The 25277-nt window shown below is 23.8% G+C and overlaps 5 protein-coding genes across 5 annotated transcripts; 2 read left to right on the top strand and 3 right to left on the bottom strand.

Moving 5' to 3' along the window:
* Nucleotides 1-752: 752 nt before the first annotated feature.
* On the bottom strand, nucleotides 753-5829 carry PBANKA_1109400 (phosphatidylinositol 4-kinase, putative; the record flags this gene model as incomplete). The annotated part of the gene is made up of 4 exons (XM_034565625.1): nucleotides 753-851; nucleotides 975-1063; nucleotides 1269-1584; nucleotides 1675-5829. The coding sequence occupies 4 exons, from the start codon at nucleotides 5827-5829 to the stop codon at nucleotides 753-755; spliced, it is 4659 nt and encodes a 1552-aa protein (XP_034422303.1).
* Nucleotides 5830-7542: 1713 nt separating this feature from the next.
* Nucleotides 7543-9630, top strand: PBANKA_1109300 (conserved Plasmodium protein, unknown function; the record flags this gene model as incomplete). Its single annotated transcript, XM_034565624.1, has 8 exons — nucleotides 7543-7628; nucleotides 7820-8038; nucleotides 8119-8172; nucleotides 8299-8349; nucleotides 8491-8703; nucleotides 8792-8862; nucleotides 9005-9288; nucleotides 9496-9630. 8 exons carry the CDS (start codon nucleotides 7543-7545, stop codon nucleotides 9628-9630), a joined length of 1113 nt encoding a protein of 370 aa, XP_034422302.1.
* Nucleotides 9631-9948: 318 nt separating this feature from the next.
* Nucleotides 9949-12026, bottom strand: PBANKA_1109200 (asparagine--tRNA ligase, putative; the record flags this gene model as incomplete). The annotated part of the gene is made up of 2 exons (XM_034565623.1): nucleotides 9949-11597; nucleotides 11735-12026. The coding sequence occupies 2 exons, from the start codon at nucleotides 12024-12026 to the stop codon at nucleotides 9949-9951; spliced, it is 1941 nt and encodes a 646-aa protein (XP_034422301.1).
* An 846-nt stretch (nucleotides 12027-12872) lies between these two features.
* Nucleotides 12873-13886, bottom strand: PBANKA_1109100 (ERCC4 domain-containing protein, putative; the record flags this gene model as incomplete). The annotated part of the gene is made up of 1 exon (XM_034565622.1): nucleotides 12873-13886. One exon carries the CDS (start codon nucleotides 13884-13886, stop codon nucleotides 12873-12875), a length of 1014 nt encoding a protein of 337 aa, XP_034422300.1.
* Nucleotides 13887-16428: 2542 nt separating this feature from the next.
* On the top strand, nucleotides 16429-24384 carry PBANKA_1109000 (RNA polymerase I, putative; the record flags this gene model as incomplete). The annotated part of the gene is made up of 3 exons (XM_034565621.1): nucleotides 16429-23953; nucleotides 24052-24168; nucleotides 24284-24384. 3 exons carry the CDS (start codon nucleotides 16429-16431, stop codon nucleotides 24382-24384), a joined length of 7743 nt encoding a protein of 2580 aa, XP_034422299.1.
* Between the last annotated feature and the right edge of the window lie 893 nt (nucleotides 24385-25277).

Here is a 25277-nt window from a genome sequence, read left to right as displayed (position 1 = left end):
TATATATATGTGTGTATGTATCTATCTATTTACAAAGTATTATTGATTGTATTTTTAAATAACAATTCATCATTTTATCCTTTTATATATCCTATTACCGTTATGCCATGAAATATTTTTTCCTTTATTTTTTGATCATTCGCTATCCATGCATATAATAATATATATTTTTTTCAAACTATTTTATTAATTTTATAAAAAAAATTAACACCCTCCCTTATTAGTTTAAACGAACTTGTAATATATAAGAAAAAAAAAAGCTTGAAAAAAACTAAGAAAAAAGAGCATTCATTTAGCTTCAAATTGATGCAAAATAGAGAGGAACTAAATATAGTGTAATTTAAATGTAAGAGTTTTAATTAAAAAAAAATAATAATTAAAATAAACATTTCATACACAAATTAAAAAAGCAAATGCAAATAATTGATGATAATAGGAAAATTAAAAAAAAAAAAGAATAGTTTTATATATATAGTAACGAATGGAATGACAAAAAAAAATATATATGCACATGCTATGCAATAGTTTGAAAACATTAGTACACCAAAATTAAACAGAAAAAGAAAAAAACAAAATAAACCAAGTTGGACAATGATAGCATATTTGTAATAATCAGAAATATATAAAAATCAAAAAACATGTTAAAGTGAAGCTATCAATTTAATTACACGCATATAAATATATGGACTCCTCTTTTGCGGGATGCTTTATTCGCTAACTTTGCGTATATTTGATTTTTTTTAGATATAAATTTACATAATTCCATTTGTTATTCGTTGAAAGTAATCATATTGAACACTTCGGAAGTTGTTGACAGAGGTTTCAATTAATGTGTTAATTCGTTGGATGCACTGTAGAAAGAAAAGAAAAGAAAAATATATTGTTTAAAACGTTTATGAAAAAGTATAAATATAAGATGTTATACTATTATAATAAAATTATAGTACTATATATTAGGTATATTTGTTTTTTACCGCGTCAACAGTTAAATTTGTCATAAATCTTTCTTTTAAGGAATATATGCAAAATTGTGTTCCATTCGAAAAGCATGGCATTTTCAGAGCTGAAAAAAGGAATAAATTCGAAAATTCCAAAATAATAAAATATAAATAAATATGTAGCTCATTGTATGTGTCAATAATTATACAATGTGATAAAGTTAAACAAAAAATGATGGAATTGGAATTAATTAATGTGATTAAAAATATCATGGATTACTAAAAAAATATAAAAAAAAATGGGATATTTTATTATTATGCAAAATTTACCTGGCATCATTAATTCAACAAGGAGAATAATTTCTTCAGAATGTTTGCGAGCTTCTAAAAATCCACTAACAATGAGTCGTCTAAAATATTCATAATTATCTGAATTTTCTCCATCCATAATATCTAAATATTCTTGGGTTAATTTAAAAGGTGATGTTTCAAAATTAACATTGCCCGGAGAATTTGTTAACATGAATCCATAATCTATATGTATTAGATGCCCATATGAATCTAATAGCATATTTCCATTATGTCTATCCTTCACTTGTAATAAGTATGAAATTAAGGAATATGCTGCATGGCTTTCTATAAAATTCTGCAAAAATAAATAGAATGATACACATATATAGTATGCACATTAACATAGAAATGTACAAGTTTATGTATATAATAAACAGTATCGAACCTTTTTGGCCTCAAATATGTAATCTGCAAAGACGATGTTGAAAATCGTTGAAATACTATCTGTGCCAAACTTTCTTTTTAATGAATCAACTGAACAAGTATCATGGACATATTCAATTATTCCCGAGTTAGATCCAGTAACTAATATTTCATAAGGGCGTAGCCATAATGGCAAACCAGCATTATCAAATATAATTTTGAATTGTTTAATTAATTGAGAAGCTAATAATTCTTGTCGTAAATCATCACCACCTTTTACTATGACACATTTAAGATCCCAAGATTTTAATTTGCCATAAGGTGATATTTTTCGAATTTTTTTTTTTTTATCTTCAAATAATTCTCCCCATAACAATGTTTTTATAATTTTACAATTTTTTTTTTTAAATTCTTCATTTAAATAATTTTCGACTTTAAAATATTCGCTTATATCTGGTAAAATGGAAGGTAGTTCTATAGAATAATAGCAGTTTCTTGTGTTATGAGAATGTGATGATAATACACTAGCATGTTTTCCACCGTTTTTCCCATTAATATTATTTCCAACCCTTTTTATTAAATTTTTATTTATTGAATTCATTTCTTTTTTGTTATTTTTATCATATGTTTCTTCGTTTTTATGGCCTTGAATTTGTTTATCTTTATTTGTTTTTTTTAAATTTTCTTCTTGTTCGGTAGTTTGATTATCTGTGGAGTTACCATTTCCTTCGTTATATTCACCTATATCATTTATATAACCATTTTCATCATTATTATCAACAGGAGTACATTTAGTAGATGTGATATCAGTGGGTTTGGAGTTGTTTAAATAGTTAGGCATAGATGCAGATCTGGTGTTTAAAAATTTATTTGTTTTTATTCCTTGTGAAGATGATTCATTAGATTCACTATTTACTTCGTTTTTATTATCATTGTTATTATGTTTTCTTGATCTCCTTCTTCCCATTTCATTCTTATCATATTCTTTGTCACTATAACCATCGTTTGATTTTTCTTCTGCTAATCCAATACATTTTTTTATAAGATATATATTTTCTTCTTCTTCAGAAGTGAAAGATATTAAATTTTCTCGCCTCAAATCGTTTACTATAGCATTATATACATAAAGATCGTTCATTTTTATTACATTTAAATCTTTAAAATAGTTGCAACTACTATTTGTACTACTAATTTCACTAGGATCATCATCAGCGCTATTTGTATTTCTATTTAGTTTGGTAATTTGTTCTTCTTTATAATTATAAAATTCTTGATAATTTTTATCATCATAATATTGATAGGAATTTTCATTGGATTCATAGTAACGATTTCCATTAGTTTTTCCTATGTTTTTATTATTGTTATTTATTATTATTTTTTTATTTTGCTCTTCATAACTAGTTTTCATTTCACATTCATAGGAACTACTGTTTTCATTATATCCTCCATAATTTTTTGTAAGAATATAATTATTATGTTTCAATTCATCATCACTTTTTGCATTGTTTGAATGCTCATCATCACTGAAATAATTTTTTACCCCTGATTCCTTTTCATTAGTTTGTGTCGTTTTAATTAAATTATTATTTTTATAATTTTCTATATTAAATAATCTATTACTCACATAAAATGTATTATCACTAATATGCGAAATATCTTCATCCAAATCCGCTACTTCAAAGACCAATAAATATGGTGCCCTTTTTTTTGAAAAAAATATTTTGCATTCATCATTATTAAAATGTAATATTTGTAAATGTTTGGAATTCTTTTTTTGTTTTCTTCTTGATCCACATCTATCTGATTTACTAGAAGATATTGATTCCATTGGTATACATAAACCTGTCATGGAAAAAATATTTTCACAAGAAGCTACTATACATCTTCTCATAACCATCCAAGTATTTAAGGAATATATAAATTTGTTTAGTATTGTGTTTCGTATATCGATATCAGGTTCATTTGCTAACAAATTAGACGTTGTTATTAATATATCTATAAAATTGTTCAGCAAACTAAAATAATCGCATCTTCTTTGTTTCATAAAAAATTGCTGTAGTTCTTCAATCATATCAAAACTATAATTACAATCTGGGAGTGAAAATTTGGAAAAGCTTAATGGATCTCCTAATTTTGCATAAGTACTTGGTAATTTTATTTTTGCAGATGCTACAGATAAAGCTCCTGAATTTATTATATAGCATGATGGCAATTGGGGTGATAAAGCTATATTTTTTTTTTTATCTTTTTTTTCTTTTTTTATCTCAAAAATATGTGCACATTTAGGGCAAACACTGTTATATTTTTGCTCTCCACCGAGATAATTATTTTTTTCTGCTTCTTCATTAATATGCTCAGAATTAGGATGTATTGATTGAGGATTAATCTTATCACCACACTGAGGATCCATCTTTTCTAAATTCATTACACCTGTATTTTTCTGATCAATGCTCTTAATATGATTTGAACAAAAACACATTTCTTTTAATAGGTTGTCTGAATTATTTGTAGACGATAATGTATTTGTTTTTTCTATTGGATTACTTTCTATAAGTCCTTTTAAACTATAAGAATTACTAAGAAATTTGTTAAATTTTTTAATTTGATTTATTTTTTCATTTGCTCTTATTTTTTTTATAATAAATTTTCTTTTAAATAAAAGTGGGTATGCTAAAATGAGAAGATCGGATTGCTTATTTTCTTTAAAAATTTTACATTCACTATTTAGTGGTTTACAATTAACTACAGCCATTTCAATTTCTTGTATCATTTTTTGAGATATTTCTTTATATTTAGATATATTATCTTCAACTATTGAATTGTATATCCAATTTAATTTTAAAGCAAAATGCATAGATTTGCTAGCTTTATCTAAAAGGAATCGATAAAGAGATGATGATTCATATCGCACTAATGATATTTGACATAATTGAGGTAAGTAAAATAATATATCTTCAGGATTTCTTTGAGTATATAATGAATTAACTAAATATTCATGTACTCCTACTTCTTTTCTATCATATAAATATCTAATATGTAAATGAGTGTCAAAATATTCACATCGAAAAAGTCTCAAAAGACTTCCCTCTTTTAAAGTGCTTCGAGAGAAGCTCGGTTTATTATCACGATCATCTCGACCCATACTTCCATTATCATTACTTAGATTTCCTTCATCTTTGAAAAAAAATTTATTTTCATTTTTTTCTGATATGCTTTCACTTTTATTATATTCAGAATTTTCATCATTATCATTTTTTTTAATTTCATTTATAATTTTAGGCTTTGATGACGGTGTTTCTCTAAATATTTTGGAAATACTTTCTCTCATTTTTGCACTAATAGTTGAGGCATTACCATCAATTTGATCACTTAATTCGGTAAGTCGATCTACTTTATTTTTTTCTTTTTGATCAATCTCAGTTTCAAGTTTTTTTTCATACATTTCTATAATGCGTCGATTTTTTTCTGTTGCATCGTCTATTATATTTTTATTATTTTCACAATATTTTTCTACTACATTTGATTCGTTTTTATCATTAAAATTTGTTAAACATTTTTCTTCATTTTTCAACTCTTCTTTTATGGTAGTATAATTTATATTTGCGATATTTTCTATTGAATTAGTATCCTCTCTTTTTTCGACCTCAATTTTATTTGTACTAATAATATCACATATATTTTTATCTTTTTGGTTTGAAATAAGCTTAATATTATTTCCTTCATTATGTATATTTTCATTACCTTCATCATTTGATTCCACTATTTTTTTTTTTTCTATATTGTTTATTAAAATGACATTTTTTTTAACTGGATCATTTAAATCAGACTTTATATCTACAATGTTACAATCGTCCATATTTTGAACATTCAAGTTAGATACACTTTGTTCATACAAATTTGTATTATACTCATAATTGTTTTTATTTAAATTGATACTAAAACCTTGCTTGCTATCTATATTTTGTATTTCTTCACATTTTAAAACATTTGGATTTTGTATACAAATATTATCTGATTTGTCAGCATGCGTATTGCAATTATGCTCAGGCAATGCTTCACATTTATTTTCAACTTGTGATAATTGCTCATTTTTATTTTCCTTTTCACCATAAAATATATTTGTTGAGATAGAGGGTTCTTCTTTCTCCCTCCTCGGCTTTTTCTCCTGTTCCATCATACAAATGTATGTGGATATGGAAACATAAGCTTATATGTATATATATATATATGTGAATACACGCTTATATATACATAAATGCATATATTTGAATATTTATTTGGTTATTAATTTTCGCATTTTTATGTGTATGTATTGTATGCTTATATTTCTTTCAGAAAAAAATATTATTGGAAAATCCTTGTTTGAAAAGAACGATTAAACATGAATTTTTAAAAAACTTAAAAAAAAAATAAATATGGATAATATATAGCTATGTTATTAATTATATTAGTATTTATTATTTGTAGTAATAATATATTCTTTTCTATTCTTAAAACCGCAATTAATAAAAGTTCAATATTTTTTTTTCATTGTATATGCTATATTTTAATTTACTCGTTTAATTCAATTTTGCTTTTATTTTTTTATATTTATATATTTTACTTTAATAATATATCATTACCTTGTGAATGATTTCCCGTTCACTATTTATTTGTATGTTCATTTTTTGGTACTATTATTTTTTTATTTATATGTTTTTCTCAATTTCACGTCATTGGGCTTCCTCATTTTTTCACTTTTTTTTTTTAATATTTAAAGCTATCGTAATTTGTTTAATAATTAAAAAATTGCTTAAATAAACTGATAAATTTTTTTTATTGGGAATTCAAAAAAAAATAATAAGATTCTCTTTAAATCTAAATTGTAATTAATATAAAGTAGTATATATAGTACGCAGGAAATATATAAATAGTATAATATTCAAATTATTCTCTTTTTTTTTGTTTTCATGACTTTGGTATTCAAATAATATCTACATTCTACGTTTTAATGCTTTTTTTTCTTTATATATAATTGTTTGTTTGTATTAAATATATATACTGAAAATGGAGATATTATTTAAAGGCTAGTTTGTTCTAAAATAAAAAAAAAAGACAAAACAATCTCTGGTAACATAAATTGGAATTATAAGCATATATATTCTCATGCATATAAGTACAAATATACCAAATAAGGTTGTTATATATTTATATATATATTTTAAGAAAATTGAAGAGATTTGCAATGTGTGCACTTAGTACTTATAATTTTGCTGGAATACAAATATGTGGATTTATTAATTTTTGTATATATTATGATGTGATAAAACGAACAAATTATTAACTTAAAAATTTATTAATAAAAAGAACATAAATTTTAATAAATATAGAAAGACTATAGTTGATTTTTTTATCCACTGTGAATGTTAAACAAAGCTAATCACAAGTGGAGTGAAGAAAAAACAGCAAATTTCTTTAACGCTTATATTACAAAGTATGTACACTATTTTTTATAATAATATAGTAATTGTTAATAATAATAATAACAATAGGGATAGTAGGAATGAATAGTATATGAATTTATCTTTTTGTTCTTTTTTGTCTATAGAACTTTTATTTATACGACCTTTTTTAATTGTCTATATTCCATTACTGTTATATTTCTAAAGTTTTTATTTATTATAGTTTAAAAATATATAACTTATATTATTTCTTATTTTTATTTATTTTTCTCTTGGCACACATACATACATAAAGCGAAGTTGCCCGTCTTTTGTTCTATTATTTTTGTCATGTTTTTGTTGCATTTTTTATACTATTTTGTGATAAAAATTTTAGCCAATTTGTTACAATTATATTGCAATTTTTTTTTATTTTGATTCACTATTTTACGCAAATCTGCTCATAAAAAATGAAACCTGAATTGGACACTTCGACTATTTCTGAAAATACAGATGATCAAAATATTAAAATGAGCACAGACTATTTAATCAAAAAGTAAAAATTATATAAAATAAATAACATATATACTTGTAAAATACTCATCGATTTATCATTCTCTCCATATATCTCTCTTATTTACGAAGGACATCTGATATATTCCGAATTTTTTTATTTTCCATTGTATATACATACATACATACATGTATATATACATAATTTTATCATTTTCTGTTTTTTTTTTCAAGTGAGCCCCTCGAAAAGTATCTTAATTTTTATTCGTCACAAAATGAATATCATGATAAAACTGAAAATGGAATGGGAAACATAAAATCCAGTATTGAAATTCCTAACGATATTAATATAGGATCCAACATTCTTAACACAATCAAATTTAATGATACAAATGAAGATGATCTATACACTGGGTTTGGGAAAAATGAGATTGAAAATTTGCGTTCTATCAAGTAATTTTCATTTTTTTTATTTTTCATAATTTCTTATTTCCTCTATATAATATATTTGTTTATTTTTTCATTATTGACAGAAATATTATGTACAATGATTATTTTGGTAGTATAACTCCACATAATAAATTCGGGTATTATTATTTTATGCTTTTATTTTATTATTGTAGTGTTTTTATACTATAAATAGTACGATTTATATTTTCATATATTTAATATTATTCTAGCTCTTATTCACATTTCTCCCTTCTTTTTAATAGTGAAGAAATAGATGAATCAGACAATCCCTTGAATTTAGAACAAAAAATAGAGTAATCAATATTTCTCGCTTAACATTTAGTTTCCTTATTTATTCATGAAATTTCATCTATGGGTTTTCATGCTTCCGTTTTACTTTTCATTAAATCGTTAATTTTTTTAAATAAAAATTTTACAAATCACAATTTTGGTAGATTATGTAATAATATGGATTACTACAAACGAAAAGAATCACAAACTGAAGACAAATTTTACAAAAAAAATGAACAAAGATATGCCGAAAAAATCCGGGATGACAGTTTAATTATATCAGATAGGGAATTAATTCAGAGTATTGGAAAAGAAGATAAACAAATTTTATGGAGCAGTGAAAAGGCATCATTGTTTTTTAATAAAAATATTTTAAGGTAATAAATTTCGTACTCACGTGTGTATATATATATATATATATGTGCACATACTTATGCATATTTTTTTTTTACTTATATTTTATAGAGACCCTAACGAGAACTCCAATAAGGGGATTTCTACTCCTTCAAATCTTCAGAAAGTCGATATAATAAAAAGTATGTTTTTTTTTTTTTTTTTAAATTGTACATATTTGGATAAAACAAATGATATATTTATCATAGAGTAATGAGAATAAGTATATATGCGTTTTCATCTAATATAAAATATGTTTTTATTTTCGAAAATCTTTATCCTTAGATGAGAAAAATGAAATAAGTTGTGCTGAATATAATGAGTGTGCTTTAACACATGATTTTTTTGAAACTATTGAAAACCTAAATACGAAAGTTTTTGAAAAATATAATAAATTAAAAGAGGTATCAGAGAATTTAATAAATATTATAAATACATCTGATTTTGAAAAGAGGATAAACAATTTATTAAAATTAAGTGATAGCAATTCTGAGCTTATTGATCAGTTTAAAAAAAAAAGTGAAGAGTGTATTCGAAAATGTAGCCAATTTGAGACAACATCAGAAAATGTAAGAAAATTATAGAATATTTATATGCATAGTTTTCAATTAATAATAAAACAAAATTTTTGTCAAATAAATACTTTTCATATTTTATTTATAATACAATTATGAACAAATTAAAAACACTGAATGAATAAATATCACATCTTCTATAATATACCCTCTAACCTTTTATCATTTATTTCATTTTTTTTACATTTTTTATATTTTTAGTTGATGGGGGAATGTATAAATACAATGGCATATAGCAGTATTTGTTATGGAGAATGGATGTGTTTACATTCCTATGAAATTGATTCGATTTACAAAGATTTAGACAACTTAAAAGAATTTGTTCAAATAAACTGATTTTGGAAAAAAAAATAAAAAATCAAATAAAAAAATGGAAAAAAAAATTGTAAGCAAATAAGGTGCACCAGATATATACGTCCTATATTGCCTCGATTATAGAAAAAATTATTTTACGGCTTAAATCGTTTTGGCAGTTTTATGGCGTGATCATAATATTTTGATATATCTAATTTTTTAATATTGTATGTTGTGAGCATTTGCTATTTTTCATCACTTTGTGATAATTTTTTTTACATATAAGTTGAGTCTCTCTCTCTATATATATATGTATGTGTATATATAATTTTATTTTTGATTTTGTAAATTAAATAAAACTCACATAAAGAGATAATTTGGATATCTAGGAAATGGAACAATGTCTCGTATGTTAGACATCGACAAAATGTACATAATTAATCGGTCGATTCCTAATCCGAATCCCGAATGAGGAATGTTACCATATTTTCTTAATTCAAGATAAGGATTATATAAATCAATGTTTAATTTATTTTTTTTCATTTGGTCTTTTAATATATTTAAATTTGTTTCTCTTTCTGACCCCCCTGCAATTTCTCCAACATTTGGAAAAATTATATCCATGCAAGAAACTGTTTTTTTATCATCATTTAATTTCATATAAAACGGTTTTATACTATTTGGGTAATTAATAATAATTATAGGAGATTCAAAATATATATTTGTAAGATATTTTTGATCTTCAAATGATATATCTGATTCTAAAAAATCAAAATTATTAACATTGGAATTATCTCTTTTTTTCAATATTTGGATTGCTTCTTCATATGTTATTATTATAAATGTTTTTTTTAAAATTTCTTCTAAATTTTTTTTAAGATTTTGATCATGATGTTCATTTATATATTCAATATCTTCTGACTTGCATAAAACAAAATTAATCATTTCTTTAATATATTTTTCTGATTCGAAAATAATATTATTTAAATTGGAAAAAGCTAGTTCTACTTCTAACATAAGAAATTCACTTAAATGCCTAGATGTGTTTGAATTCTCTGCTCGAAAAGATTGATTTATAGTAAATACATCTCCAATAGAGCAACATAAACATTCCAATGCCAATTGGCTTGACACATTTAAATAACATGGTTTTTTAAAAAATTGTTTTTTTTCACTATTTTTTTTATCAAAATTATTATTTTTTTCATTTATAAAATTTATGTTTTCTGTATCGATTTCTGCCTTTTTATTTTTATTTGGAGAGGTAGTAACATGAAATAATTCTCCCCCCCCTTCACAATCATTGCTTGTTAATATAGGTGTGTTAATATATGTATAATTATTTTTTTTAAAATAATTAAATGTTTCTATAATTAAATCCGACTTTAACCGAAATATGCTACTATATAATTTTGTTCTACCTCTTAAATGTGGAAAATTTCTTAAATATTCTTTTGTATGGTATTTTTTAGAGATCATATAAACATCCTTAAGTCCAGCTTCACCTTTTTCTTCTTCAATTTTTTCATATTTTTCATGATTTTCTCCTTTTAACACCCCCATATTTTCATTATCATAAATTATACTACATCTTTCTTCATTATTTGTATTTGTATTTGTATTGGTAATATTGTTATTGGATGAATTACTGGAGCTGCTAGTTAAATTGTCGGTATTCAATTCTTTAAAAAGTTTTATATAATGTTTTTTTCCTGAATCATAAACAGACAATTCCACTTTTTGTTTTTTTCCTATTGGGCATTTCAATTCCCCAAAACATTCTATAGCATCATCTCTTGATGCCTTTAAAAGGTTTTGATAATTTGATATTCCTGAATCAATAACCACTTGAAAATTTTTATAGTGAGATCCATCGTTAATGTCAACAAATGCAAAACCATTTTTCCCAACTGTTCGGACAGACTTAATCCATCCACATATTTTATAGTTTTTTTTTTCAGAATTATTTATTTCTAAATTATACAATTCTTTTATTTTGATTCTTCCAACTAAAGAGATAGGGAAGGAAATAAAAATGTGGGAATTTTTTTTTTTAATTTATATATGTAGTAAACACAAATGTGGAAAATGCATAATGAATTATATATATACATTCTTATTTATTTGATCATCTTTTATGGTTTACCTTTTTCGGTGGAAAATAGACGCGTACCTCTATGGCGTGTTCGAACGAAGTTATGCCCATTCACAATACCTCTGTTAAACGCATAGATCATTTTATCATGATTATTTAAAAAAAATGTATTAATTTTGCGTGACTTTATTTTCCAGGGTCGCCATAATTCCCATTGTTTTTTTAATGCGTCACACATTAAAATGTTATTTTTTTTTATTTCTCTGGGTATTTTATTAATACATTTTACTAGTAAAAATATAAGTGGACCCAAATAAAAAAAATGAATGAAAAAAATTCTCATTAAAAAAAAGTTAACATAAGGTCGAAAAGAGGCAAAGGCAATAAAAATAAATATCCCACAGTGTGTCAGTATTTGTATATATTATGTATATGTTTCGTTTTTTTTTTTATTTCTTTTTTCATCAAATTCGATACTTGTTCGTTCTTTATCTCTATATTCTACACATCAGCAAAACGAACGTGGCTGTTTCATTTTCCAAAGAGCATACAATGCCAACTTAAACAAAAGGGATAAACAGGGTATTCATATACTTACATATATTTACTATTTAAAATTTTCTATCATTCCCCCCTTTTATATTGAAAAATATTGTCATATTTTTATTTTTCGTTTAAATGCCACATTAAAAAGTATACTTAAAATGGAAAAGTCAATTGAAAAATTGTAAAAAAAAAATAATAAACAACACAATATTAAGAGCACGTTTTATTTTACTATGCTATTTTCTATTTTTTTTTTTTCACATTTCGTGACGTTTCATTTAGTAGAAAAAATGAAAACAATCTCACGAAAAATGGTCGGTACAAAAAATAAAATATAAAACTTGAAATGAAAAAAAGGAATAAATGAGTAAAGAATAAATAGGGGTATCATAAAATATTAACAAATAAATAAAACAAATATGTTGAAAAAATGTATGACCAATTGTCGGATAGAGGCACTTAAATTGAAGTTGGAGGTATCAAAAATGTAAATCCCAAATAAGTGTATAAATAAATTTATGGGGATAAGTATATATACTAATAAATATAGCCAATTAAATTAAAAAACTGATGGGAATATATATAAATAGGTGTTATATATGTAACGGATTGTTTACAAAATTTCGATGTAAATATAGGCAAGTTATGAAACAGCATTATAAGGATTGGAATTCGGAGAAAAAATTCTGTATATTTTTCGTGACAATGCTTTCCCCAATTTTCTTTCTCCATATGCTGAACTAATAATTAAGTCTTTTAAACATTCTTCATCATTTATTTTTTTAAAATGTACAATTAAATCAAAAGGCGTGTTAAATTTTTCAGCTATTTTCATGGCGATGTCTTGAGATATACCAGTGATTTGCATTAATTGGGATACCCAAGTATAATACGTTTTATTTTCGTTTAAGTTTTCATTTTTAAATTGACTCATTATTCCTGCTGGTTTTACTTTAAAATAAGAATTAAGTTTTCGAATTTTTGATTGGTGTAAATATTTACAACATTTAAAAATATATTTATGTATATCAATTGAATTTTCTATTTCAACTGTATCAACATTATACTGAATAAGTAATGATGCAATAAATCTATCTAAATGTTTATTATTAAGAATTATATTATCATTTTTGTCATAATATATTTGAGGGTGTTTGGTATAGTCTATAATATTTAAAAATTCTCGTACTCCTATAAATATACATATTATCCTAACACTCCCATATTTCTCTCGGAGTCTTTTTATTTGATAAGATATATTATTTTCTTCATTTATGTATTGATCTTCTAAATAATTGGAATCAATTATTAATAATATTAATGCAAGGGAATAAGGATTTATATCTAGTGTGCTAAATTCGTCTTCCGAACACGTAAAATCTGTATCTTTATAATGCGTTGGAACTTCAGTTATTATTTTATTTTTTTTTTCACATGTACGTACAAAATGAGATTTATATAAATAATTTGTATATATAAGGCATACATTATTAAAAGGTATTGGTTCACTAAGGATATCTATATGATCGTAATTTAACATTTCACTATATTTGACATCATTAGTTCCGCCCGTTTCATTTTCTAAGAATGATCTTAAATCAGAATAAAGTTTTCCACTTTTTAGATTGTCACTGAAAAGAATTTTTAGCTGATCCATGGGATGAAATTTTTTATTATGTATCTTCTTATATTAGACACAAAAGCAGGAACGCCTGCTCGTTCACCTCTCAACTTTTATCCTTGATTTATCAACCGAATAAAGCTGTAATAATAAAAAGCTAAAAATTAAAAACAATAGTTATAACGATATTTATGAACCATTCCTTTATTAATAAATTAAGGATTCAAATAATAAAAAAAAATATATATATAATTGTACATATTTTATAAGGCTATTAAGTACAATATATATGTGCTTAAATGAAATAGTCATAGTTGCAACACGCACCATACCTTATAAATGTATAGAATTACATTTTAAATCGCCTTAAGTGGGAATATTAAATTAATGTTATGAATACTCAAAATAATATTTGCCTTTTTCATATAAAATTAGTGTGTGTGTAATTTTTTTTTTTGGCAGCTAAAATATAATTTTTTTACCTTAACGAGTCAGAAAAAGGTGGGCTCAAAAATGAATAAATGGAAAGAAATAATAATTGTGTGTATTTTCACTGTAGCATGCTAGTTTTTTAATATTTTATTTAAGTTATTTTATTAACAATTCGTGCGATTATATTTTGTAATTGTCAAAAAAATTAATTAAAGCAAAATAGCTAATTGTAATGGTTGTTTGGATTTTTATTTGAAATTGTTTATATGCTGTTCCAAAATAAAAATATAAGGAAAAGTAGTTACCTATAATATGTTCTCCTTATTAACCCCCAAAAGGGAAAAATAACATAAATTAAAATAAACACTAAAATTAGTGATATATGAATTTATCAAATAGCATATATATATAACTGTGTGATATTTATACATGCCATATATGTTTTTAACTTTTATGTCTGGGCACATTTCAGTGAAAAAAAGGAAAAATGAAATTTCTAGTTGTAATAAAAAATATATAATTTATAAATATAAATTTTAAGGCAATCCCACAAAGGTTATTCAACATTACATTAACCTAAAGCCTCGCCAAATCAGTGAACTTTAAGATTAACATTTGATATAAATGTTATGCATAAAGTAAAGGTAACATAGACGAATGTTTATAAAAAAACGAAAGATAGTAAAACAATGCTACAAAGGTTTTCCGTGCGTAAGTTTTTATTTATTTTCCTTTTATGCTAACCGATAATATTATAATTAATTTTATATTACGAAAAAAAATACCATTACAATCATTTATAACCAAATATTGCCTTTAAAAAATAATTAACTATAAATGAGTAATACCTTATATTTATATAATTTTAGCCTATTAAATTTTTTGAAATATTTTATATAACAATACTATGAGCTCTTAGCATATATACAGCATAATGTATATAATTTTTCTTAAGTTTGATAAAATTATTATAAAAATAAAAAAACAATACAACAAAACAATGAATTGTAAAAGGGGGAACAATAGCTGGAAACGGAAAAAACATTTTACCATTAGAAAGTATATTGTAAGTATACCAGTGGATTGGCAATTTTTCAATTAATTATGAAATTGTATTAAATGGAAACATTAATTTTTTTATTTGTAAATTTATAGCATATACAAATATGTTTCCACTTTGTATGAACACTTTAAAAGGGTAAAAAAATATTTTTACTAATAGATTGCAAATATATCATATATATGTGCGTAAAAAAATTGTCCTGATAGTGGCGCATGTATGTGTTGATATGAAGAGGCTGCCCCTTTAGTATAAACTTTATAGAAACCCCATTAATTAAAGAAATAATTTATTATAATTCCCGTTGGGAAATCCAATTCATAAGCTTTATTAATTAATTTATTATCTATATTTAAATGTTATTTTTACATTTTTCAATTTTCATCTATCTTTGCATTTGAATTTATTTAATTTATATATATTTTACAATAAAATTATTAGCCAGGGCATATGTGATACTTTTTGTAGAATATTTATTTGCTTGATTATTATTATTATTTATTTCGCAACGTTAATTTTATATAATTTTTGTATCATGTTTAAGAAAAATAAAAATATAATGAAAAAATGGATGTATATAATTCAAGAATAATAAATTAATTTTTACAAATACATTACATAATTAATTCGTTATAATATATTCATGTGGAAGGCCTAAATATATTTACCCATTTGTTTTTTTGAAAAGTTCCAAGGGTACGTGCGATTTAAAATTCGTATTTATTTTAAAATACTTTAAATTTTTGTATCATATTTTGTAAAAAAGTACAATTTAGTTTCCTCAATTTTTTCAATTTGCACAATTTTACTTTTGTATGTATATATGTTGATACATGCATATAACCATTTCATAGTTTATAAATCGATATTTATACAAGCTTTCCTTTTGTAAAGCCGTAAGAACACACACTATTCTAGAAATGAATTATAAAATATGATTTTTGTTTGATCTGATCACAAGAAAAAGTTTAAATCAATAATAAAAAGGAGTCCCCCCAATTGGTGGACGGCATCCAACCTAAGTGGTAAAACGAGAAGGCAACTCGAGAAAGTAAACTTTATTATAAGCAAATTGCACTAAATAAAATGTATGACATAAATAGTGCGAAATGCGCTGAAATAAAAAGTGCGGAACTTGGTGTATTGAGCAGCCAAGAACTAAAAAGAATTTCCCTTGGTAAATATGAAAATCAGTTACAAGAATTTGAAAAGATTTCAAAAGATGGAACATCAAATCGAATTACATATGATCCCAGATTTGGGACTATAGATTATTCACAAATATGCTCTGTTTGTTTTGAAAAGCATGATGGTTGTTTAGGTCATATTGGACACATAGAGTTTGTGTTGCCAGTATTTAATCCACTATTTTATAAAGATTTACAAGAGTTACTAAATTTAGTTTGTTATAATTGCTATGGATTGTGCTACTCAGAAGATGTCATATTTTTATTAAAACATATTTATCAATTAAAATCGTTAAATGAAATTGAAAGCTCAAACAAATTTATAATAAAAAAAAATAATGAAAATGAATATGTAGTTAGTGAAATAGAAAGGTTATATAATAAAATATGTAAAGAATCAAATATTACTATAGAAGATATAGTTGAATCTATTTGTCAGGATTATGAAAACAGTTTTGGTAATAGTGGAAATGGTAATAATGAAAATGGTTCCCATGAAGATAACCAAACATATGAGTTATGGAAAAAAATAAATGATGATATGTACAGCGATGATCAAAAAAATCAGGGTGATTTTAGTAAAAAATTTGCAAAAAAAAAAAACAGTAATTATGATTTAAAAAATCAAAAATCAAATCAAGAAATAGAAAATAAAGAGACAAAAGAAAAAATAAAATTCCTAAAGGAAAAAATAAAAAAATATAAGTTTGATATAAGCAAATTAGCTTTTCAATCAAATTATAACTATGAAGAATATATAATTTTAAATAAAGCTATAAAACTTCATATGAAAAAGGGAGCTAATTGCTCAAATTGTAAATTTCGTAGGAGTATAACAGTAAAAACATCTCAAAAAAAAGATACTATTAATTTTATTGGGACATATACAAATAGCTCGTTTTTTAAAAAGTATATTTCTAAAAATAATAAAAATGGATCATTTGAAGAATATGGAGATAATGACGAGGATGATGATAATTTAGATGATAATAAAATAAATTATGATAATGCAGAAGTAGGAAAAGGAAATAAACGAGGTAAAGAAATAAAATCTGAGAAAAGAAAAAATTTGAATAATTTAGAAAATGGAGTTAATCAATTTCTAGACGGAGTTTATAATAAAAAAGGTGGAGATGAAGAGGATAAATTGTTCAAAGATGCTGTAGCTTCATATAAACGGAAAGCATCCAATGAAAAATGTACAGTTCGCTTATTTAGTTTTCAAATTATCGATTTATTAAAAAAGATTTTTGTACAAGATAATAAAGAAATAATTAATTTGTTATACCCATTTACAAAAAAAGATGGATACCAAGTATTTTTTTTATATTATATGGGAATAAGCTCAAATCGTTTTCGAACTCAATCTAGAGGAATACATAAAAGAACAAAAATTACAAATTATATATGCAAACTAAATAGTTTTGTAAAATTATGTATAAATAGCAAAAAAAATATAGATTTTGATTATTTGATAGAATACAATAAAAATGAATTAAATTTATATAATGAAATGTTTTTATTATTTTCTTTAAGAATACGACCAAGAGCAGTTTCGAGTTCTATTGATTTTAACATCGAAATAGCAAAATCCGATTTTTTGCGATGCTATTCACTAATTTATAATAATAAAATTGCTTATTTGAATATTTTATTTTCTAATTTACAACTTACAATAAATACATTTCTTGATAGCACCTTGATTGATAAGCGACTTCAAAAAAATATGGATAATATAAGTATAAAAGATATATTAGATAAAAAAGAAGGAATATTAAGAAAAAATATAATGGGGAAACGTGTAAACAATTGTGCTCGTACAGTTATATCCCCTGATACATTTATTGAAACAAATCAAATTGGAGTTCCTATCGAATTTGCTAAAACGTTAACTATTGATGAACATATAACTGAAAATAATTTTGAATATATAAAAAAATTAATTGAAAATGGGCCAGATATATATCCAGGTGCCTTAAGTTATAAAGATAGTCAAGGAAGAGTATTTAAATTATCACATTCTTATGAAAATAGAATGAAACTAATAAACGACCTAACAAATTTATTACGCAGAGAAAAAAAAGAAACTTTAATTTTGCATAGGCATGCTAGAGATGGAGATATAGTCATAATGAATAGGCAGCCAACTTTACATAAATTTTCTATTATGGCTCATTTTTTAAAAATTTTTGAAAAAGAGAAAGTTTTTAGATTAAACTATGTTAATTGTAGTAGTTATAATGCTGATTTTGACGGAGATGAAATGAATCTACATCTATTACAAACACCTTTAGCACGTGCAGAAGCAACACATTTAATGAATTCCGATTTTTTATTTACAAGTTTTAAAGATGGATCCCCTTTGCGAGGATTGGCTCAAGATTTTATTCTTGGTGGATTGCATCTTACTTCTTTAGAAACATTTTTAAATTATGATGAATATTGCAACTTATTACAATGCTCCCTTAATGGCTTACTTCGTCAAAAAAATACATTTTTTTTCAGCAAAGCAAAAAGTAGAAACATTTCTGGCAGTTCAAATACAAAAGATGGAAATATGAATTCAGGAGATAATGATAAAAGTATATCTAATTCATTTCGTGGGATAAATGCAAAAATATCTAATTATAGCTATATAGATCCATATGCATCTAATTTAAACAGAACAAACTTTACTATAAAAACAGAAGAGCCAACTATTTTATTTCCTAAGAAACTATGGACAGGAAAACAATTAATATCAAGTATTTTAAAAACTATCATAAACGAACTAGCCATTGAAACCTATAATAAACATGGAGATAATAGTTTTATGGAAAACTTTAAAGGAATAAATTATGTAGCAAAGGCCAAAACCGATCCTGAATTATGGTCATTTGATCCAATAAAAGAATGTGAAATTATTATTAAAAACTCAGAATTATTACAAGGTGTATTAGATAAGTTACATTTTGGAGCTAGCTCAAATAGTTTTGTGCATCTATGTTATGAATTATTTGGACCTAAATCTGCTGCAGTTATGCTTGATTGTTTTGGTCGATTATTCATTAGTTTTTTACAATTACGGGGTACAAGTTTAAGTTTATATGATTTTATTTTAAAAAAAAAAGCAAAAGACGAGAAAAAAAAAATTAAGAAAAGAATATCATTTACAGGATTCTACTTACAAAATTTGTTTGTTTATACAATTGGAAAAGCATTAAATGCGGACATGAATAAAATGGATGAATATAGTAATAAAAAAATAAGTAACTATGAAGAGTGCCAAAATATATTTTCAAATAAATTATATGATATTTATTTGAAAAAATCCCAAATCATAAATAAATATGAGAGAAAATTAGGAAAGGAAATTAATATTGGAGATAAACATATGAATACAAATTTATGCTTAACTAAAAAAAATATTTCAAAAAAATTTAATCTTTTTAATGATGAAGAATTTAATTTGAAAAAGGATTTATATTTTATTACATTTCTAAACAAAGAAATTGAAGATATATTTATTCAAAATAGGATACTTAATGGGAATGTAAAAAATGAGCAATCTGAAGAGACTGAGAAATGTGAATATTCAAACTTGACACATTTGAACTATATAATTAAAAAAGAAAATTATGAACTTTTTGAGAAATATGTAGTTGGTAAAACTAAGCTTAATTCATTAAATGAACAAGATGAAAATGTATATTCTGAGTTTGTTAATAATATAGTAAACAAATTATATAATTCAATAAAAAATCCATCTTTTTATAAAACAACCACATTTACAAGTACACAAATAGTAAAAGTTATTGAAAAAATTGTAAATTTTTTAAAAGAAGCAAAATGCAACAAAAAATTAAAAGTATTTATTTTATTTGAATTATTTCAAAATGAAAATATAACCAAATATTTCCCTTCTTTAATTGAGCTTGCCAATGATTTCAATACAGATATAAGTAGCGAAGAAATAGTAGAAAATGTAATAAATAATATATTGTTAAAAAAAGATCTTAAACTTGAAACAGAACAAGTATCATCTCATAATGTAGAAAAGAACAAATTTAATGATAGTAAATGGGAAAAAACAAATGATGTTATATTGAAAAGATATTTACATTTATATAGCCGTTTAATTAAAGTCGAAAAAGAGAAAAAAGGTAAAATAAATGATTCTACTTCAAAATTCAAACATGATGAAGATGAAGATAAAATAAATGAAACAAATCTTGAAAATTCACAGAATATAAATGAAAATACAATTATAGGTAATCCAGATATTATAAAAAATTCCTTAATATCAAGTTTGCCTTCATTTGCTCTTAACGAAGATATAACCAATCTTTCATATAATAATAGATATCAATATTATGAGAAATATTTAAATATAAAAGATGAAAAATATTCACGTTTTAAATTTTACAGAATTGATGATGTATTTCACAAATTAGATTTTTTAATAAATAATTTTTTTTCATTAAAAAGATTAAATTTTGACGGTTTGCTCGATTCGTTATTTCAACCATATTTATGTAGAGTATCATCTGGAACAAATAATTTAATAACAATGGAAAATTTAATGAATAAATTTTTAGATAATGGTTTTAGTAATATGATTTTCACAGGTGCTAAAGGAAGTAAAGTTAATTATTCTATGATATGTGGTATGTTAGATCAACAATATTTAGAAGGAAAAAGAGTTCCAAGAATGAGATCAGGAAAAACTTTACCTAGCTTTCATAAATATGATTATGGCGCTCGATCTTGTGGGTTAATTACAGATTGTTTTTTAGAAGGTTTAAGACCACAAGAATATTTTTTTCATTGTATGTCGGGCAGAGAAGGATTAATAGACACTGCTGTTAAAACCGCTAAATCTGGATATATACAAAGATGTTTAATTAAAGCAATGGAATCAATAGTACTACATTATGATGGTACTGTTCGAAATGAAGATAATTCAATAATACAATTTCTTTATGGTGAAGATGGTATTGACCCATCAAAAACAGCTTATTTAAATATTCCTTCTGATTTAATAAATAATTATAATATATCATTTAGTAAATATTTAAATTATGGATCAGATAAACTTATATTAAATAATCAGAAACTATTTATAAAAAATGAAAATAATAAAAAAAATGAAGATCCATTGATATGTCAATATAACCCATATACTTATATAGGATCCATTTCAGATAATTATAATATAAAATTAAATAATATTCTTAAGAAAAAAAAATTCAATTTAACAAATTATAATGAAAATTTTGATTCTTTATCTTCATCATTATTAAGATCAAAATATTTTCATTCTTTATGTTCCCCTGGAGAATCAATTGGAATATTAGTTGCTCAATCTTTTGGAGAGCCCGCTACCCAAATGACATTAAATACTTTTCACTTAGCAGGAACTGAAAATGTAACTATGGGTATCCCCAGATTAAAAGAAATATTTTTAACTTCAAAATTAACATCGAAACCAATGATTTATGTTCCTATAAAATTAGAAGAAAAATATATTAACAATCCAAATAAAATAAAAAATTACATAACTAACATTGCAGATAAAATTTTAAGTAGTTATCAAAGTATACTATTATCTGAAGTTATATATGGTATTGGAATGGATAGGAAACTGATACTTCGTGATAAAATAGAAAATAAAGAAATTCACACAATCGTATTAGATAATTTAGGATCAAAAAATAACGAAGAAAATGGATTCGATTGGAATAAAGTTGATATATGTAAAACCACAGATTATTCTAAAATTTTACAAGTTATAGAAAATACTAAGTTAAATTTTGATCTAAAAAAAGAATGGGTTCATGAAATTGTTATTCAATTTGATAATTTAAATCATTTTTGTAAAGTTAATAAACATTTATCTATTCCTTTTATTTTATATAAAATGGTAAATATAGTCCTTGTGTCAATATTAAATAAAATACAAAGTAGTATATCTCATCATAATATTAAAAATATTCATTTTATAAATCATGAGCATTATGATGAATTATTTGATTTTATTAGTGGAAAGATGTCTGAAGAATTTAGTTTTAATCATGAAAAATATGAATATAAAAATGATGAAGAAGAAATTAATGCAAAACTAAAGTATATGTCAAAAAATTTTGAAGGAAATAAATCGGGGGATGAAAATGATTATGAACGTTATAACGGTTCTTTAAAGGTTCCAAAAAAATATAATGAAGAAAATGATGATAATTTTTCAATAGATAATAAAAATGAAGACACTGAAAATGAAAAAAATAATAAATCAGATGGGAATAATGATAGTGATCAAAACGATGGAAGAGAAAGTGATGAATATAAGTCTGAACAAGAAGATAAAGAATATGATGAAAGTGAAGATGCAGAAAATGATAATGATACTGATAGTATATTATCTCAAAACGGACCAGACAGTGATGATGATATTAAACATGAAAGTATGAATAGTAGCGAATCGGATTATAATAAATATGATGAAAAACAAAAAAATAAAGAAAAAAAAAAAAAAAAATCCGAAAAAAAAAAAATCCGAAAAAAAAAGTCGAAATTATTAAATGAAACAGACTCAGAAAGTGATTCCTCTTCAGATCAATCCATAACAGATTCTTTAATAATCGATGAAGAATCTAAAGGTTCAAATAAATCCAAAAAAGAGGACAAATTGAACACATCAGGTAAAAAAAAAAAGCTAATAGATGGAAATGATTATATAAAAAACGAACAACATAGAAAAGAAAATAAAAATAAGTTGAAAGAAGTAAATTCTGATTATTCAATGAGTAGCGAAAGTGAAGCAGAATTAAAAAAAGAAATGAATAAAAAATTTTCAGAATATTCATATGATTATAAAAATCGAATAAATAAAAAGAATTTGGATGTTAGCGATTATGAAGATCCTTCTATAGGAATATCAGGAAGCAAAAATAAACTAAATGATCAAAAATATATAAAAAACTTGACTGATAAAATTAAAAGTAGCTTACTTTGTTTTATAAAAAAAATAGATTTTTCTCCAATTACATGGGTTTTAAAATTTGAGCTGTCTTGGGATATAAACTTTTTCCCTTATCCTATAGACTTTTTAAGTTGCTTACAAAATGAAATATCCAAAGAAGTTTTATTTAAAGTTAAAGATTTAAATAATCCAAAAATTTTGAAAGGAAAAGATATAACACATAGTGGAGAAGAATATGAGTTGCAAATAGAAGGAAGGAATGTATACAAGCTTTTTAATATTAAAGATAAATATATTGATAAAACAAAATTATATTGTAACGATATTTATACAATTGTTAAAACGTATGGTATAGAAGCGGGAAGATTATGTATTACAAAGGAGTTAAAGAAAGTTTTCGAGGCATATGGAATTAAAATTGATTTTCGACACTTATCCTTTATCAGTGATTTCATGACCCACACAGGTAAAGCCCGAGCTCAAACAATCACGCTATGGATTTTGTTTTTTTTGTTTACTTCTTCTTTTGCTTATTTTCTTTACTGCTATTTATTACCATTTTAGGCGACTTGAAATCCTTTAATCGATACGGAATAAACGCATATCGTAACGTTTTCCACAAAATGAGTTTTGAATGTGCAACGTCTTTTATGATACAAGGGTGTATACAAAATTCAATTGGTAAGTGATAAGAGAAAAAAGAGAAAAATGGGATGCATTTATGTGTCCTAATTTTCCATATATGTTTGTGTGTTTATATATATTTTATAAAATTTTTCATTTTTATTTATTACAGATTATTTATCAACCCCATCAAGTAGTTTATTTTTCGGAAAGCACATAAAAGTTGGAACAAATGTATCCAACATTGTAACCTGCATTAAAGGAGGGAAATGAATATCTATAGATATATAAAGGATCTCTTATATTCCTATTTATATTTTCCTATATTTTTTTTTATTATTTTTCATTTTTCTTTTTCATTGCGCAGTTTATTGTGCTTATTTTGCCAACTTTTTAAACTATAACTATAAAAAGAGGTTTTAATTTTCCATTCTTTAAAACAACACATATTACAATGTGAAACATATTTTATTTATTTATTAAAATAAGAAGTAATGAAATTCCAAGGCTTTACACAAAAGGCCAGATTATTAATCATTATATTTTAAGAAAAATATTAAAAAAATATAATTTAAATAATCGTAGAAAGTAAAATATAAGAAAAATAATATAACGATAAAATGAAATATATACATAATTATGCATATACATAGGGAAAATATATAAAGTTGTATTGTCATGCTATTTTACTTGTTTTTATTTCATTATTTTTTTAATTTATTGTTTTTCATATTATTTTAATTTTTTTAGATTGATATTAGTCTTTATTTCTGTTTTTTCCATTTTTTCACATTTACCCCAATATATGTATATATCTGTATTTTTCAAACAAATGGCGTTTTTTTCTTTGCAAGCATAAAATTTCAATAATATATAGTGTGCGAAAAAAGATAAAATGAAAAAAACAGTTAAATTATTCAAAATAATGAATTAAAATAAAAAAGTAAATCTATTAATTTAAGCAAAGTATCTATACATATTTTTATCTCAATGATATATATTTTATAAATATAATTGAAGAAATATAAATAGTATTGTAGTTCTTATAAAAAAGAAATGTAAATAGGAAAGAAAATATTATAAAATAAAACAAATAACAAAGCACGCAAATAAGTCTCTAAATCAATTTACTGAAAAGAGCAAAGTAAAAATTTATTTCTTTCAAA

This window comes from Plasmodium berghei (assembly GCF_900002375.2).
Source record: "Plasmodium berghei ANKA genome assembly, chromosome: 11".
Taxonomy (NCBI): Eukaryota; Apicomplexa; class Aconoidasida; order Haemosporida; family Plasmodiidae; genus Plasmodium; species Plasmodium berghei.
This window is presented reverse-complemented; position numbering and strand designations above follow the sequence as displayed.